Source organism: Pecten maximus, chromosome 4, assembly GCF_902652985.1.
Source record: "Pecten maximus chromosome 4, xPecMax1.1, whole genome shotgun sequence".
Classification (NCBI taxonomy): Eukaryota; Metazoa; Mollusca; class Bivalvia; order Pectinida; family Pectinidae; genus Pecten; species Pecten maximus.
Genome location: NC_047018.1, coordinates 46,181,555 through 46,195,389, shown reverse-complemented (window position 1 = coordinate 46,195,389; position 13,835 = coordinate 46,181,555). Strand labels below are relative to the sequence as shown.

General features: G+C 37.4%; 1 protein-coding gene across 1 annotated transcript in view; it reads left to right on the top strand.

Annotated features, from left to right (window-relative positions):
* Window positions 1-13,677, top strand: part of LOC117326258 (receptor-type tyrosine-protein phosphatase mu-like) — an 85,699-nt gene extending 72,022 nt beyond the window's left edge. The window contains exons 14-16 of the mRNA XM_033882937.1: window positions 238-419; window positions 3,420-3,555; window positions 3,930-13,677. Coding sequence (XP_033738828.1) covers window positions 238-419; window positions 3,420-3,555; window positions 3,930-4,670 — 1,059 coding nt within the window. The 3' untranslated portion in view covers window positions 4,671-13,677. The remainder of the gene's footprint in view (window positions 1-237; window positions 420-3,419; window positions 3,556-3,929) is intronic.
* The last annotated feature ends 158 nt before the right edge of the window (window positions 13,678-13,835 follow it).

The following is a 13,835-nucleotide window of genomic DNA, read 5'->3' as shown; positions in this document are numbered from 1 at the left end:
ATTACTGTAACAGGTAATTATATGATTAATTTCATTTACATACCATCAACTGATCACAGAGCAGGTGCAATGTCTATATATATGTATATGCAAACCTCCTCAGTTTTTCTTTGAATTTGTAGTATGCAAATTTAAATGTATGACAGATTTGACCTGAATTTTTCATTTGAAGATCAGATTTATCATGAAAGCAATATGGCTGAGAATACCAGACTAAGCTTAGAGTATCTTTTTCAGAACCTGACGTGCATGTCTGACATCACAGCTGAGTATGCTGTGGTCAAAACTTTCCAACTAACCTGTTGGCCAGCCAAGGAAAAGACCCCCCACAGTTCTAAGTCCATGATCTACCTGATGGGCTGTGTGGAGGAATGGCAGCAGCGTACCAACCCACTCAACCCTGTCTGTATCATGTCTAAGTGAGTAGTGTACCAACCCACTCAACCCTGTCTGTATCATGTCTAAGTGAGTAGTGTACCGACCCACTCAACCCCGTATGTAGCGCGTCTAAGTGAGTAGTGTACCGACCCACTCAACCCTGTCTGTATCATGTCTAAGTGAGTAGTGTACCGACCCACTCAACCCTGTCTGTATCATGTCTAAGTGAGTAGTGTACCGACCCACTCAACCCCGTCTGTAGCGCGTCTAAGTGAGTAGTGTACCGACCCACTCAACCCTGTCTGTATCATGTCTAAGTGAGTAGTGTACCGACCCACTCAACCCCGTCTGTAGCGCGTCTAAGTGAGTAGTGTACCGACCCACTCAACCCCGTCTGTAGCGCGTCTAAGTGAGTAGTGTACCGACCCACTCAACCCCGTCTGTAGCGCGTCTAAGTGAGTAGTGTACCGACCCACTCAACCCCGTCTGTATCATGTCTAAGTGAGTAGCGTACCGACCCACTCAACCCTGTCTGTATCATGTCTAAGTGAGTAGTGTACCGACCCACTCAACCCTGTCTGTATCATGTCTAAGTGAGTAGTGTACCGACCCACTCAACCCCGTCTGTAGCGCGTCTAAGTGAGTAGTGTACCGACCCACTCAACCCTGTCTGTATCATGTCTAAGTGAGTAGTGTACCGACCCACTCAACCCTGTCTGTATCATGTCTAAGTGAGTAGTGTACCGACCCACTCAACCCCGTCTGTAGCGCGTCTAAGTGAGTAGTGTACCGACCCACTCAACCCTGTCTGTAGCGCGTCTAAGTGAGTAGTGTACCGACCCACTCAACCCCGTCTGTATCATGTCTAAGTGAGTAGCGTACCGACCCACTCAACCCTGTCTGTATCATGTCTAAGTGAGTAGTGTACCGACCCACTCAACCCTGTCTGTATCATGTCTAAGTGAGTAGTGTACCGACCCACTCAACCCCGTCTGTATCATGTCTAAGTGAGTAGTGTACCGACCCACTCAACCCCGTCTGTATCATGTCTAAGTGAGTAGTGTACCGACCCACTCAACCCCGTCTGTATCATGTCTAAGTAGTGTACCGACCCACTCAACCCCGTCTGTATCATGTCTAAGTGAGTAGTGTACCGACCCACTCAACCCCGTCTGTATCATGTCTAAGTGAGTAGTGTACCGACCCACTCAACCCCGTCTGTATCATGTCTAAGTGAGTAGTGTACCGACCCACTCAACCCTGTCTGTATCATGTCTAAGTGAGTAGTGTACCGACCCACTCAACCCTGTCTGTATCATGTCTAAGTGAGTAGTGTACCGATCCACTCAACCCTGTCTGTATCATGTCTAAGTGAGTAGTGTACCGACCCACTCAACCCTGTCTGTATCGTGTCTAAGTGAGTAGTGTACCGACCCACTCAACCCTGTCTGTATCGTGTCTAAGTGAGTAGTGTACCGACCCACTCAACCCTGTCTGTATCGTGTCTAAGTGAGTAGTGTACCGACCCACTCAACCCTGTCTGTATCATGTCTAAGTGAGTAGTGTACCGACCCACTCAACCCTGTCTGTATCATGTCTAAGTGAGTAGTGTACCGACCCACTCAACCCGGAGTGTATCATGTCTAATGAGTAGTGTACCGACCCACTCAACCCTGTCTGTATCATGTCTAAGTGAGTAGTGTACCGACCCACTCAACCCTGTCTGTATCATGTCTAAGTGAGAGGTGTACCGACCCACTCAACCCTGTCTGTATCATGTCTAAGTAGTGTACCGACCCACTCAACCCTGTCTGTATCATGTCTAAGTGAGTAGTGTACCGACCCACTCAACCCTGTCTGTATCATGTCTAAGTGAGTAGTGTACCGACCCACTCAACCCGGAGTGTATCATGTCTAAGTGAGTAGTGTACCGACCCACTCAACCCTGTCTGTATCATGTCTAAGTAGTGTACCGACCCACTCAACCCTGTCTGTATCATGTCTAAGTAGTGTACCAACCCACTCAACCCTGTCTGTATCATGTCTAAGTGAGTAGTGTACCGACCCACTCAACCCTGTCTGTATCATGTCTAAGTGAGTAGTGTACCGACCCACTCAACCCTGTCTGTATCATGTCTAAGTGAGTAGTGTACCGACCCACTCAACCCCGTCTGTATCATGTCTAAGTGAGTAGTGTACCGACCCACTCAACCCTGTCTGTATCATGTCTAAGTGAGTAGTGTACCGACCCACTCAACCCCGTCTGTATCATGTCTAAGTGAGTAGTGTACCGACCCACTCAACCCTGTCTGTATCATGTCTAAGTGAGTAGTGTACCGACCCACTCAACCCTGTCTGTATCATGTCTAAGTGAGTAGTGTACCGACCCACTCAACCCTGTCGGTATCATGTCTAAGTGAGTAGTGTACCGACCCACTCAACCCTGTCTGTATCATGTCTAATGAGTAGTGTACCGACCCACTCAACCCTGTCTGTATCATGTCTAAGTGAGTAGTGTACCGACCCACTCAACCCTGTCTGTATCATGTCTAAGTGAGTAGTGTACCGACCCACTCAACCCTGTCTGTATCATGTCTAAGTGAGTAGTGTACCGACCCACTCAATCCTGTCTGTATCATGTCTAAGTGAGTAGTGTACCGACCCACTCAACCCTGTCTGTATCGTGTCTAAGTGAGTAGTGTACCGACCCACTCAACCCCGTCTGTAGCGCGTCTAAGTGAGTAGTGTACCGACCCACTCAACCCTGTCTGTATCATGTCTAAGTGAGTAGTGTACCGACCCACTCAACCCTGTCTGTATCATGTCTAAGTGAGTAGTGTACCGACCCACTCAACCCCGTCTGTATCATGTCTAAGTGAGTAGTGTACCGACCCACTCAACCCCGTCTGTATCATGTCTAAGTGAGTAGTGTACCGACCCACTCAACCCCGTCTGTATCATGTCTAAGTGAGTAGTGTACCGACCCACTCAACCCTGTCTGTATCGTGCCTATAAGTGAATGCGGTGTTTATTCTTGTCAGGGATGGGTACACACGTTGTGGAGTATACTGCGTCACGAATATTTGTCTGGACCAGTTGAAGGCTGAAGGAGAAGTTGATGTGTTCGGTGCTGTTCGGATTGTCAAGAAAAATCGCCCAGACTTGGTGCCAAATGTTGTAAGTAAAAAAAAAAGTAAAATTGTTTTTTGACAACAATCAGGGATATTTAGGTACCTGCCTTAATAATGGGCATAAATAAGATCATACCATGTTGAAGCTTGTCCTCCTTCATGCCACCTCGTAATATTTTGAAGCATTAAAAAGATTTATATTGTCTTTTATTCTACTTAAAAAATCCCTGAAAGATTATTAAGGACATTGAAAATCCCTGAAAGATTATTAAGGACATTGAAAAGGCCTTGAATTCGGTTTAACTGAATGTTGTAAGTTGATTAATTCAGTTGAATTTTTGTATAAAAAACGTCTTAAACGAGGTGTTAATATATACAGCTCACCCAATTATATATAATATCACATTTTTTTTTACATAGGTGGAATATGTGTTCTGCTATTCCTTTGTGGTGACTGTACTGGACATTATGCAAGAAGACAAACCAAAAATTGTGATAACTGGTCCGGCTTCCAGAGGAGGCCAGGTCAACAGGGGTTACCATGTGGACATGTCCGGTCTCCATGGCAACCTCTTTAATAACGATGAGTTCACCAACCTTATCACCAAATCTTCACAATTAAGCTTCCACCAGGGATTTCTGCCTGCCTTGGACAACAAGAATCTGGCCGCCAAAGGTCACATCACTACACAGAGGGCAGCACTTGCACACCTTCAAATCCCTAGTATTGACAGCGTCAGCGTATCATCAGCCGACTCGGCCTCGGACCAAGGCGAGACAATAATAATGAATAAGAACGTGCTGCCAAACTGTACCGTGGCAAATGGTGTGGGTACAGGAAGTAGGTACGAGGAAAATAACAACGTTCGAGTACAAAGTAGCAATGGAAACCTAACAAATGGTGGTCACGCAGGAAACTGTCCTCTGCAAATGGCCTCTCCCAGTGCTTTCTATCCTTCTGCCTCGTCCTCACGAAACTCAAACTCAGAAATATTTCGGAGTGACTTTGTGCCAACTCAAAAGCCACTTCGTGACTCCAGAACCAAACGACCAACATTACGTCGTCAAGATGCTACAGATTCAGATGCTGTGGAACTGAAAATGCTCGAAACCAAAAATCAAACCGATGAAAGTCTTTCACTTCAAATTTCACCATTATGATCAATATTACGTTAAGGTGTATTACATCATTATTATACATAGTACAGACAGTTAATTTTGCAGTATTTTTACCGATTCACTGTGATGGCAAACATTTTATCAAATTATTGTATCACTAAGGTAGCACCTGTCTTATGGTTATCAAGGACAACATTCATAAAAATCTGATACTTTTCTACTTCTAGGTCATGAAACTGTATTCTGTATAAAATTCCCTTCCGTTTAGAAAATCAAGCAGCAAAAATTCAATCTGCAAAATTTTCTGGCTATACAGTTATATGTTGTGTATAGTGTTTCCTTTGACCAGTTATAACCATGAATGACATTCTATACCATAAATGACATATTCTATACCATGAATGACATTCCTTGACATTTATGACATATTCTACACCAAAAATGACACATTCTATACCATAAATGACACATTCTATACCATAAATGACACATTCTTTACCATAAATGACACATTCTATAATGTAAATGACACATTCTATACCATAAATGACATATTCTTTACCATAAATGACATTCCATACAATGAATGACATATTCTATACCATGAATGATATTCCATGACATTTATGACATATTCTATACCAAAAATGACACATTCTATCCCATAAATGACATTCTATACCATAAATGACATATTCTATCCCATAAATGACACATTCTATCCCATAAATGACATTCTATACCATAAATGACATTCCATACAATGAATGACATATTCTATACCATGAATGACATTCCATGACATTTATGACATATTCTATACCAAAAATGACACATTCTATACCATAAATGACACATTCTATACCATAAATGACATTCCATACAATGAATGACATATTCTATACCATGAATGACATTCCATGACATTTATGACATATTCTATACCAAAAATGACATATTCTATACCATAAATGACATATTCTATACCATGAATGACATTCCATGACATTTATGACACATTCTATACTGTAAATGAAACATTCTATACTATAAATGACACATTCTATACCATCAATGACATTCTATACCATAAATGACATATTCTATCCCATAAATGACATATTCTATACCATGGATGACATTCCATACAATGAATGACATATTCTATACCAAAATGACACATTCTATCCCATAAATGACATTCTATACCATAAATGACATATTCTATATCATGAATGACATTCCATACTGATATAATGAATGACATATTCTATACCGTGAATGACATTCCATACAATGAATGACATATTCTATTCAATGAATGACATATTCTATACCATGAATTAACATATCTGTATCACCATAGGATAAAAGCTTAAAATTGTCCATAGTGGATTAGCAGGAAATAATCTTATTTATGGAATAGTCCATAAATTCAGTGATGATTTTAAATCCTTTGAAAACATTTAAGTTTCGAAATATTGATGAAGCTGGGGTCTAGAGCCACATTGTTCAGAATTACTTTTCCGTACTCTGATTAGTTGTTCACGGTGACGAAGATCACTCATGTTAATTAACTGGTTATCGGTCTCACAGGTCATGCCAACAAATATAGATTTTTACAGTGGATTTAAATGAAATTGTTTTATATTTGTGCACGATTCTTAAACCAACAAAATGTTTTGTTGCATATTGATTTAAAACGGAGATAAATCCATCAGAAAACATGGTGTATTGAGATTACATTGGTTAGATTGTACCACATTTTTTTTTTTTTTTTTTCTTTAATTTCTGACACATGATCATTTGTCTATTGTTTTATTTTTCCTTCATTTTATTGATGTGTTCATATTTTTTTGGGTACTGTAAACCAGCTTATTTTTGTGAGCGATTAATTTTCGCATATTCCGTTGGCGGTTAAAAATCGCAAAAATTGTAATTAATTTTTTTGATTTTAGGGAATTTTAATAACTGCGAAAGACTTTCAATCACAGGAACAGTAGGCCTTTTATGACTGTAAATCATGAAATTAAATCGCCACGAAAAGGTTTTGAGGCATGAAAAAGCAAAATTAAGTCACCACAAAAATGAGTTGGTTTTTCAGTAATTTATAGTCATGTCTGTATCACAAGACCATCTAAAGGAAAGCTTAAAAGTGAACTTTGAACAGAGGCGGCCTCTTTATAGAGGAAATATGTACCCAGGTGTAAATGGTCTCATAACACAGGTTTAACAGAGATGTTCTATCTAACAGAGGATGTTTATTTAAAGGATAATTGGTCACTTTAAAGAGGTGGTCTACTTATAGAGGTGGGCTCATCACAGATATGTGATATTGTTAGTGTATATAATATATAGTTTCAAGCCTTGGTGTAAAAATTAAAAGTATTGGACAATTATCTAGAACAATTTGACAAAATCATTGTCCAGCGAGTGATGCACAGGGCCATGATGGGAATCGTTGTTGTTTATATATCTATATATAATAATCTAAGAGGCACTTGAAGAGTACTGGGTTGAGCTGGCATATAAAATAGCCTGCAGCCATGGATGAACAGAGAACAGGAAGCTGTTATATTATAAATATAAAACCTGGAAGGACACAGAACTCACTACTGGGTCGAGTCTTATGTAGGCTTGACAGAGGGAAGTTTGTACCTATAGTCTGACCTTGTTTTCTTTACAAGAACCTGTGTTTATACATGTACGACTGCCTTGCATGATGTTCACAATTTTTCAATCATTTCATGTTGTGTTTACATTCATTTGCATTCCGAAAAAAAGATGAAATGAATTCAAGTGATTTTTTTTTTCCTTTTGTGTCAATATCGACAAGATATACTTGTATGTATGAGAAATCTTAAAAAAGTCTTCCTCAAATCCATTTTGTATCATGTATATAATATTGTCTGTTTATATCCTTGTATAAAATTGTTGATACATTTTTCAACGTGTACTTTTAACTTGCCTTTGGTTTATGAGGAACACCACCAGATATTCTGACAGGTTCTGTATAGATAAAGGGAGGTAAGCTGGTTCATGTTTTTCCTATTTTCTTCGTCACCATTCACACCTTCCATTCCTTGTTACATTTTCGTGCTGAGCCTCACAATATACACTGGCATAAATTTGCCCGATATTACAGAGGGAAGAAAGGGTTGTGGGTTTCAGATCAGCTCGCATATATCTTTGTACATATATTGGTATTTTGAAATAGTTTATACATTCCGAAATTCATAACATATAAATTGTGGTTATAGTATTCGTGTACACTGACACAGGTGTTTTCTTTGTATTTAACAGGAATTGTGACATGCTGAAAACATTTAGTTCTTCAGCACACCTATGTGAAAGTATGACAGGCTTTGAGATAAAATTTAATTAAAGACAATGTGAATTGTTTGCTGTACAATAAGACTTTATATATTTTTGTAAATTTTTGTATGTTGTTGATACTTGGAGCAGGAGAGAGCTTTTTTCACATTTTACACAATTTTATACACTAATTGTCACCAGTTTCTCACCAGTTTCTCACTCATTATTGGTAATATAGCTTTTTAAAGAAGAATTTTGCCGAGCATCATTTTTTTCACCTAGTTGCAAATCATCACATGTTTCACCATGCATTGGAAGAAGGGTTTCCATGGAAATGTTTTCAATCATAGTCACTTATCAACTGACATTGCTTTTTGACCGATACAATACTTGTTCATGTTTGAATCTGCAGTTCAAGGCTTTGCTAGCAATTGGATTGAATTCATTCTCTTAGAAAATTTCAAATCAAGAAAAATTTTGACAATTTCAATTTTGTACAGGCTTCAAGTGAACTCAAAAATTCAATCCAGGATTCAATGTCTGAATTGACTAAGATATTTCTCAACATTAGGAATAATTCAGAAGGGGAAAAAAATCAGAAAGAAAAATGAAGAAAAAGTAATGAAATGAACAATAAGATCACTACATGTTTATCATCTAAACCTGGAAAAATTGGCAATGCCATTTAATTTAATTTCACAGTTCAATATTTTCTTGTCCATTCCAACGGAAAACAAAGTGACCATTCCCGACTGTTATAATAATATGGTGCATCATTCATGTCATTTGTCATTCAATCATGTTGTTCACAGAGAATTTGTACAGTTTTCACTTGGTAGAGAGTTATTACTGGCCTAAAATATACAGTTTGAAAATGACGAGATATTTAAATATTGTTTATGGATGTACCACAGTCCTCATGAGTTCATATTCCCTAGAAAGCTTTCAGAAAATGAAATTTAAGACTGAGAGTTTTGTGGTATAAATGTACGTCTATTCAGTTTTCCAGTAAAATGGGTTATATGAGTTTTAACTGTAAACTGAGTAGACTTTTAGACCTGGTTTTGAAAGTATCTCATTATTGACAGACCTTGCAGAAAGTCTTGTTACTTTAATAATACATGATGTAATTGTGCTTTAACATATTGAAGAAAATCCACAGGAAATAAAAAGCCTGCTTAGCCTAAAATATCAAAAACTGGTCCAATTTTCCTCAGTTCTCATTGACTAATTATAAAGCATGTCCACATGGAATTTGAAATTTACAGATATTAACCTATGTTTCAATTTTTAAGAGACACTGGGTCAATATTGCATTAATGACATCATAATTATTGTGACACCACAATGCCCAAATGTAAATTTCCTGTTACCAAGATAAATATAATGCAATCCCACCATTTTGTAAACAAGTTTCATACCCAATAGAAAAATGAAGTATTCGGTCAATATGGTTTTATATCGATACCACCATATTGACCTCACGAAAGGTCCATAATTGATAAATATTCAATCATTATATATATATTGTTGATAATCCAGTGGATTGCTTGATTGGCTCAGGAGATGTATCTATAGTCATAGGATTTAGAAATATTTTCAACCTATACTTTTAACATGCTGTCAAAACACTTGCTGGGTAACGCTTTAATCTGTGTATCAACTAAACTTACAATCTATATAAACAGAAATTTAGAAACATTATCAAAATGGTCATTTATATAAATAAGTTTTTTATATGAGTGAAATTAATAGTGAGATTATGTTTCTAGAACCAAAGACCAACAGATCTTCTTTGACGAATAAAAATACCCCACAGGGACTTGGCATGAATTCCCATCCTGTATTTCATATTTATATAAATACATTATATACAGGACAGAATATACATGTATATGGGATTTTGTGTCTATCAAGTCCCTGTGAAATGCACCATTCCTAAGTTGTTTATTTTAAGAAATGAGGGGTGATTTACATTACTTGATAAGTTACACAGTTGCTGTGTTTTCATATTTGTATGGTTGTTACTATAATTTGTTATTTCCTTTTTTTTTTCCTTTTTTGAAATTTCCTTATGACAGGACACTTCAATATAGAATTATTTCATTCTCCCATAGAACAGAACTCACTAAGAGGGTACCTTCTGGAAAATGGGGTCTTCACAAATGTCATCTGCCTCTAAAACTACACTGACTTCCAGTCAAGTTATTTTTGATGCCTGCAGTTACCTGGTATCAAATTTTTAGGTCACCGAGATAAATTTTTGATTGACCTGCTGCAAACTCCTTGAACCTGTCATAATCCATTGTCTGTCTACAAAACAATTGATATTATTTTACTCTTAAAAAACCCTAAATTGATTTAATAAATATTCCTGAAACCTTCCTTGGCTAGATAACCTTGCTGAAAGTGTGGAATTGGCTACAATTTCAACATCTTCTTTTTCAGACCCAGATATATCCTAGACTCAAATACTCTTTAATCATAAATTTGTATACAGAATCTGATACAAATGTATTAGAATTTTCTTTTTTTTTAAATTCAAAACTGTATGTATAATGCATGTTTGTCAAATTCATTATTGTCAAATTACATGTATATCCATACCCTGCTGACATTCAGGCCCTTGGGCCTCTTGTCAATTTATGTTAATCAGTACAAATATTAACTTGGTTATATTTGATCTATCAAAACAGATTTAATAACAATATACAAAGCAAATTAACAAGTGTTACTGGAAACGAAAAAGTTTAATGTTTATAAGCTTATCTGGTAGTAACAGATTAAAGATATATATCAATTACTATAAATGTATATATTTTAGCAGTAATCTTATTTTAACCATTTTCGTGGTGAAAGTATTCCGCTAAATTATGATTGCACTGATCTTAATTTCTGGAAATTGTTTTCTTCAGCAAGTACTGAGGATGCGCCAATTTATCACTGCTTTAAATGAATCTAATATTTAAATCCATTTAAGCACTTAATTTTTTACCAAAATATATACAATGTACGTTTACGGTACACTGAGCTATAACAAAATTATAGAAAAATGAAACAAAGGTTTGATCTGTATTTATCTGCAAATCAAGTCCCTGCCCAAAACGAACTAGCCCCCTCCTTCATTTTTGCAGAATTATCAATTTGAGTGATTCACAAATTAGCCCGGCCTCCCTTAACTTTACGCCAAATATTTTACACTACATGATATAAGAGGGTACATAGGGGATTTCATTTCTCTGTATGTCGGAATATGGTTTACATTAAATACATGTCGCTCCAGCATATGTTGGTCTTAATCTCCGAGATTATTTTTTTATAAGATGGAATTACCCTCTGCTGTGATATGTGGTAGTACGTACAATTTTAAATGAACGATTCATTGATATTTTTTAACTAACGTTTCATATTGTTGAGATCTTTAGACATATGCTCATGTCCACAATCATTATTACCTTAAACATTGTGTAATTCTTGTTTTTTCCGAAGGGAATTTTGTCCTTTGTACAAAGGGAGGTAACTCATATCGACATTGTATGCAATTTTTTCAGCAATAGACCTTTTTTTACATTCTCTGTGATTGCCTAGGTTTATTTGCTCCTTGTGAAGAAAATATCCTTTACATAAACTGTTGTATAAGATGCTTCAAGGTTTTCAACTGCAAAATAATCTAGTTTTTGCTCAAGTCTTGTGTGTGGGCTCCATTTTCTGAACTTGAATACAGCTTTGTAACATTTCATTATGTAATATTTACCAGTGTTCAATTTGTGTTCACACCAGGGATACATGTAACCATTCACACAATAATTTGTTCATTGATAATGTATATGTGGCAAGTTCACCAGAATGGCCTGCATTTAAGTATCTACTTCAGGGTATGGTTTATATAAGGATTTCCGCAACACAACCAATGAATGTTTATACGCGACAATTTGATGACTAGTACGGTATGTACACCGTCACCTTCACCAGACAAATGACTAGGGAAGAATGTATACACAAAGGTGTAAAACGTGTACAAGTTTTTTTCCAAACTCAAAGATCGATGTCGATTTCGGCCATGCTGCAGTGTACATTGCTATGCTGACGGGGCTTTTTCTCACTGGTTTGGGAAAGGGACTTTTTTTCTCATTTTGGGAAGAAAATTGGTGAATTGGGAAAGATTTTTTTTTCAGGAGTGAACTGCAAATTTTGGGAATTTGTCTTAAATATTAAATAATTTCAATTGGGCCCATAATGGCCCCAAAAAGCCCTGGCTATAGTATTGTAATTGGACTGAAATGACGATTCTGCAACTCTTTGCCTAATACAGTATTAGTCATCGAAACTTCACATATAAACATTCATTGGTTGTTTTGCGGAAATCCTTATATAAACCATACTTTTCAACGTGAAGAAAATGTTTAGAAATATACATCTGAGTGATTGTAGAATGTGGCTGGCAAGTCACAAATCATCGTTACTCGAGGGATTATGTTGACTTTTGCTCTCTGTACCCGGGGAATATTTCATGGCAAAATTAACAGCACACAACTGTTTACTTGGTGGTCAAGAAAAAAAAAACTTGACCAAAGCTAACCTGAGGTTTTCTTTTGAAGATTTCAGAGGAGTGATAACAAAATTTAAAGCCAGTTGATTTAATTTTATGGCGACTTCGAGATTTGTTTCACCCAAAGATCAAACAAGTCTGTTCATCTACAAGATTGCAATGACTGGGCTGTCGATTTTGCCACAATATATTCCAGAGATGCATGCTGTCAATGTTTCCCTGGGTATCGAGGATGGTTCCAGGGGAACCGAGAGCAAAAGTTAACACAATTCCTGTAGTATGGAGGATGGGAGTGACAATGATTGTGTTCTTGGACCAAGGATCATGATATGTTCAGAATTTTAAACGTTGATATTTTTCATGGAAATTGCACTCATCTGGAAGTTCATATGCACAGCAAGCACTTTTAAGTAACATGCATTTGAATGGAAAACTAGAATTGTTTGAGCATTAATTTTTTTCATGATCACAGGTCTCACGATCTTCTCTCCCATTTAACTGTGAACTGCTATTTGATGTTACCATGGTGACCTTGACATCTGGGGCCTGTTAATTTATGTGAACAATTGTCTATTATAAGATGTTTAAATTGTTTTATTCCTGGCAGACCTACAGATGTTAATACAGGCCCCGGACAAGGCTAGCCAGGCATTATCTAACCCTAACAGACCTTCACATATTGATACAGGCCCGGACAAGGCTAGCCAGGCATTATCTAATCCTAACAGACCTACAGATGTCAATACAGGCCCCGGACAAGGCTAGCCAGGCATTATCTAATCCTGACAGACCTTCAGATGTCAATACAGGCCCCTTACAGTCTTAAGGCTCGCCAAGCATTATCTAATCCCGACAGACCTTCAGATGTTAATACAGGCCCCAGACAAGGCTAGCCAGGCATTATCTAACCCTAACAGACCTACAGATGTCAATACAGGCCCCTTACAGTCTTAAGGCTCACCAAGCATTATCTAATCCTGACAGACCTTCAGATGTCAATACAGGCCCCAGACAAGGCTGGCCAGACATTATCTAATCCTGACAGACCATCAGATGTTAATACAGGCCCCAGACAAGGCTCGCCAGGCATTACCATGGTGATGAGTTACCCTGCAATGTTAAGTTTTCCTTTTATACACTTCTTACATTCCTTTTTACTCAAGAATAAAAAAAAAATGAAATGTTCTTTTGAGTGTTTGTCTTTTTGTATTGGCCTTATTAGTCAAACATTTGTTTTTATAATTCACTACAGCAGCTGTGAAAATACTTATATTGGAGCACTCATAGCTCATATTAACTGAATTCAATCAGATTAGCAATTTGCTCAATGATGAATTTGTGAA